Raw genomic sequence first — 5,316 nt, forward strand, 5'->3', positions numbered from 1 at the left:
CGAGGAACGTGAAGCTTGTGTGTAATGAGCCCTTTGGTTTGTGGAGTGGGAGCCGAGGCACCGCCTGCTCTTCGTGGTCTTAACGCCACCACCGTTTTTAGAACAGGTTCAATTATAGAGGGGTCCCCCTTCTGCCTCAGTGCGTGGAATGGGAATTTTAACACTGCCCTGAGCTAATGAGAAACTCATCTCAGTGTTACGACGAGCACTAGCGATATCTTCTATCAGTACCTAGAGCCACCCTCAGTGAGACGAGGTAGAAGTGGGAAGTATTGCCAGAATGGGACGTGCCGCTGGCCCAGATGCCATGTGGGTAGAGGGTCTGTCTCGATTTACGTGGCACCCGTGAGCTAAAACATCAAACCACTGCTTTCATCTTAAAACTTATTGAAGTTTTGAATGCACTTATTGAACTCTGTGGTGGTCCAAAGAGATTTTTTTATTGGCACTCGAGTTATGGGTGTTTTAATTGGCTGGTGCCGTCAGTCTCCACACGCTGCCAGCCTGTGACCAAGGCAGCTGAGGTTGCGCTTGTCCCATGCCCGGACTGGGGACTCTCTGGCTGCCAGTTTATCATCCTGGTTCCAAACCCTGTTCTCTTTCTGTGCCTCTGAGAGAGCAACACACAAACCAGAGCGCTGGTTTGTAACTGGTGTAACTGGTGTAACTGCTGCATGCGCAGAGTGGTGCATCGTGGAGCCGCGGAGACGAGCACGCAGCCGGCTCTGGCGACGGTCGTTTGTCTGCCAGAACTAATCAAACCTGCTCGGTGTCGGGCTGGGGCTTCTGCACTAAAAGCTTTGAAGGTTGAAGTAAAAGACATCTAAACCCGATGATTCCTCCATAAGAATTCCTTTCTATTTATGTACCTTTGTACGTTCCCGATCCAACCTCTGCTGGTGTAGAAGGTTTATTGCAGAAGGCTCACGTGGCCTCAGCCAGAGACGTGGGTCTGACTGGCCCCAAGTTCAGCGGGAGCTGGGATTGTTTTCCTCGCGACTCAGCCATAAATGCGAGATCGCCCTGCTGGACCCCCGAAGGGCTGGTTGAAGGGCCCGATGCTCTTGTTTCTGCATCCCGAACTCTTGCATGGTTCGATCTGTCTCCCGAAAGCCTCGGTGCTGCGCTCTTCCCCCAGTTCATGGACTGTTCCTCTTACAGCCTGGGCTGGTTTGGAAAAGCAGCAGGATTCTGGGCTTGTGCCTGAGCTTTCTTTTATTACTGAGCCTGGCCCATGAGAGATCCTGACGGCCTCGGTGAAGCGCGGAGAGCCAGCCCCCGCAACGAAACCCTGCCCTGCCCATTACAAAGCGCCTCAGTGACTGATTGAGCTCCCGCGAGGGGAGGGCAAGCGCTGCAACGTTGAGTTAAGCAGCAGAAACTTGAGATGTAGACAGTTCAGAAGGTGTTTGATCTTTGTAAGCCGTCGCAGTTTGTGCCAGTAAGCCAGGCTCAAACCCCACCAGACGTGTCCGTGGAGCAGTTTGTAGCAGCGTATCCTGATTTAACATCTCTGAGACAAAGCCACCCTCGTGGCAGTGACTCCTGAGAGCACTTTGCCTCCTCTGCCGCGAGGCTCAGCTGTTCTTGGGGATGAACGTTGGTATTTTGTATGGCTGAACCGGAGGGCTTGGTTCCTTCATCACCTCTATTGTACCGTGGGCAAAACCAGAACACGCGTGGCGGTTCCCAGGAACCAGCCACTTGAGAGCCGCCAGCTCTTGCCACCCCAGAGCAGTTGTGAGGTTCTGTCTGTATCTGCACTGTTGATGTCTCTTCCTCCTCCAGGAGTGATGGCTAGTCTCGTTTTCCTCTCTGCAGGCCTGAAGACCATCGTGGGTGCCCTGATCCAGTCTGTGAAGAAGCTGTCGGATGTCATGATCCTGACGGTGTTCTGCCTCAGCGTCTTTGCTCTGATCGGGCTGCAGCTGTTCATGGGCAACCTGAGGAACAAGTGTGTGATATGGCCCATTAACGTGAACGAGACCTTACTGGAGAACGGCTCCAAGGGCTTCGACTGGGAGGAGTACACCAACAATATGTGTAGGTATTTGGCAGCGGCGCTCCCTAAATCCGTCCAGAACGGTGTTTAACCACAGCCATGGCTAGAGGGGCTGGTGGTGGTTAAAGCTGGGTTAGTTCACTGGTGGATTCATCGGTAGGGGAGCTAGAGGTCTCCTCAGAGAAGGTTTTTGTAGTGCTGTGGTGGGTTAAATCCTCTTCCTCCACAGGCAGGTCATGTAATCTGTTCTTTTTCGTCTTCTTCAGCAAATTTTTACATCATTCCTGGCGCCCCTGATCCTTTGCTCTGTGGAAACAGCTCAGACGCAGGGTAAGTGTTGAGTTTTATTAAAAGCAGGGACTGTTTGCTGTTGGCTAGTGAGGGCAAAACTTCTGGGATATTTCCTGTTGCCTCCTTTGCTGGTTCTGTTCTGGTGTTATTTCCCGTGTGAAAGGTTTCACGCTTGTTACTGAATTACGAATCTGTTGTTACTATCCGATTGACTCGTACCACGTGAGCTGATGTTTCTCCTGCGCTTGCAGGAGGCAGGTGCCTCTGTTGAGGGTGACTAGTGGCGTTATTTCCCTCTGAATCCAGTCACAAGAGTCATCGGAGACGCAGGGGATGGAGGTCCAGAAGTGGGAACTCTCCGTGTGCTGTTGCCTGCAGCTGGTTTTTCACCCAGTGAACACAGACTCTTAAGGCCAAGCCTAGACCTTTGGGCTCACGTCGGGTGAAAAGCCTCACATTGCCACAGCTTGTTTCCATGGGACAAGGATAAAGATAACGGGGCTTTTCTGAAATCCCGTCTGTCAGCCTCCGTGTCCGCTGTTCTTACCGGACACGGACAGCCAAGTGCGTGCCGTTTGTTACGGGAGCTGTGAGACGCCATCGGGGTGGATCACCCGCATGCTGTCAGCTCGCTCTGTCCCTTTTACTCCTCTGTGCCCTGAAACGGCTGTTGTCCTCCTCACAGCCAATGTCCGGAGGGTTACACCTGCATGAAAGCTGGACGGAACCCCAACTACGGTTACACGAGCTTTGACACTTTCAGCTGGGCTTTTCTGGCTTTATTTCGCCTTATGACTCAGGACTTTTGGGAAAACCTCTATCAATTAGTAAGTAAACGCTTTGCTTTGGTGTTACACAAGATGAGAATTTGGGGACAAGGGAAACAGGACAAGCTTTGGTTTATTCCTCCTGTTTGAAAGAGTAACGGGAAGTGAAGCTGCACGATGGGGTACTGTGGGATGAGGAGGAAGGGGCTGTGATCTGAGAGCGTGTGTTGTTCTTCTTTGGAGCACGGAAGGGTTGGTGGGTCCTCAGCGTGTGTCCAGCTGAACTGTGAATTAATTCTGGAGGCCCCTGACCACCTGTTGCGGTTCTGCTCTGCTCACGGAAGGTGCTCAGGCTCTCTAGAGGGCAGAGTGTTTCCTCGTAACCCGAGGACGCTTTGGGGACCTTGCTGAAGTGGCTTTTCTTTGGTTTTGTTTGGTTTTAAGGGAGTCTCAGCACTGAGTTTCACACTATACTTCTGACTCAGTTCCAGGTTGCGTCCGTCGGATGTTCCCTTAAGAGGAGGGATGTCACCTCTTGTGTTTAGGGCTAATGAACGTGCAGCTACTTAGTGCTTTGCAGGGGAAGTGCTGAGATGTTAAATATTCAGCACTGCTGTATTTTCTTAAAGCATTCAGGTCAAGAAGCCTGGGGTCAGTCCATGTGCCGGGTGTCACTCTGAAGTTGCTTTCCGCTTTCCTTCTCTCTTCCCTCTACCGTTCTCTTCTGCTTCCAGACCTTACGGGCAGCAGGAAAAACCTACATGATCTTCTTTGTCTTGGTGATCTTTGTGGGGTCGTTCTACCTGGTTAATCTAATTTTGGCTGTGGTAGCGATGGCTTACGAAGAGCAGAACCAGGCCACCTTGGAGGAGGCAGAGCAGAAAGAGGCAGAGTTTAAGGCCATGTTAGAACAGCTGAAAAAGCAGCAGGAAGAAGCACAGGTGAGTCCTTTGTGTATTTTTGGGCGCCTTTCCATATTTTAAGATGCATTTGCCTGTTATTACAGAGCAGTGATGTGTAATTAGGAAACGCAGCCGTGCTGTGGCTGGCTCGCCCTCCCGTCGCCTCCTCCGCTGACCTACAGCGGTTCCTAGCTCAGTTCTTAGCTCAGTGTGGGAATATCTGCGCCAGACAGACAAGTGCATCTTCGTTGGTCCCTTATCAAATGCCTCTAAGCAAAGCTGAGGGACTGGGAGAGATTTTACTACCCACAAAAGCAGACGATAAAAATGTTTACAAGTCCTGGCTGCAGGTTTCTTCCAGGAGAAAGAATAAGCACCTCAGTCCTGCCCCCGAGACTTGTGCCCTTAAAGCAGGAAATGGAGTTTTAATTGCGGTAAGGTCTGATTTCTTCTCCCTTCTCTTGCCAACACCCTCAGGCCGCGGCTATGGTCACGTCAGCAGGGACGGTCTCTGAAGATGCTGTGGAAGATGACGGTGGGGGGAGGATGTCACGGAGCTCTTCGGAGATTTCCAAACTCAGTTCCAAGAGTGCCAAGGAGCGTCGAAACAGGAGGAAAAAACGGAAGGACAAGGAGCTGTCAGAAGGAGAGGAGAAGTGTGACACTGAGAAGGTCTTCAAGTCTGAGTCTGAGGACGGCCTGAGGAGGAAGGCATTCCGGCTGCCGGATAACAGGCTGGGGAGGAAATTCTCCATCATGAACCAGGTAGTTTTCGTTTCCTTCGCTAACGTGTGTGCTTGCCTGTGGTCAGGGTAATAGCCTGGTTTAGGTGGTGACTGTCAAAGGAGCCTGCCCTTGCAGTGGAGCCGGAGGACGCTTATGGCCCAAGTGTCCAGCCCTTGCATACACTTTCCCCAGTTTAAACTGTTCTTGAGAGTAGTGAGTCCGACCAGGCAACTTCTGGCCTATGTAGCTCAGCCAGCCAAGAGCAAACAGCTCTTGAAATACGGCTGACCGCTAAGTGGAGAAGGTTTGTGTAGACCTGGAGAGGGAGCGAAACCACTTTAGCAGCACTTGACAGCTCTGCAACATGCTGGTTCCATCCTATTCACGCTGGTGTCATTCTTTCTTTTCTCCCTCCTAGTCTCTCCTCAGTATCCCAGGCTCCCCTTTTCTCTCCCGACACAACAGCAAGAGCAGCATCTTCAGCTACAAAGGACGATTTCGTGACCCCGGGTCAGAGAACGAGTTTGCCGATGACGAGCACAGCACAGTGGAGGAGAGCGAAGGCAGGAGAGACTCTCTCTTCATCCCCATCCGCGGTCGCGACCGAAGGAGCAGCTACAGCGGCTAA

The 5,316-nt window shown here is 51.9% G+C and overlaps 1 protein-coding gene across 1 annotated transcript in view; it reads left to right on the top strand.

The window, feature by feature from the left end:
- The window catches only part of LOC104501683 (sodium channel protein type 8 subunit alpha-like), a 20,615-nt gene that overhangs the window by 5,740 nt on the left and 9,559 nt on the right, over positions 1-5,316 (top strand). Inside the window, exons 5-10 of the mRNA XM_010145533.1 lie at positions 1,822-2,043; positions 2,269-2,332; positions 2,979-3,120; positions 3,795-4,001; positions 4,440-4,727; positions 5,107-5,312. Of these exons, the coding sequence (XP_010143835.1) occupies positions 1,822-2,043; positions 2,269-2,332; positions 2,979-3,120; positions 3,795-4,001; positions 4,440-4,727; positions 5,107-5,312 (1,129 nt within the window). The remainder of the gene's footprint in view (positions 1-1,821; positions 2,044-2,268; positions 2,333-2,978; positions 3,121-3,794; positions 4,002-4,439; positions 4,728-5,106; positions 5,313-5,316) is intronic.

Source organism: Buceros rhinoceros, unplaced genomic scaffold (genome assembly GCF_000710305.1).
Source record: "Buceros rhinoceros silvestris isolate BGI_N320 unplaced genomic scaffold, ASM71030v1 scaffold32441, whole genome shotgun sequence".
Lineage (NCBI taxonomy): Eukaryota > Metazoa > Chordata > Aves > Bucerotiformes > Bucerotidae > Buceros > Buceros rhinoceros.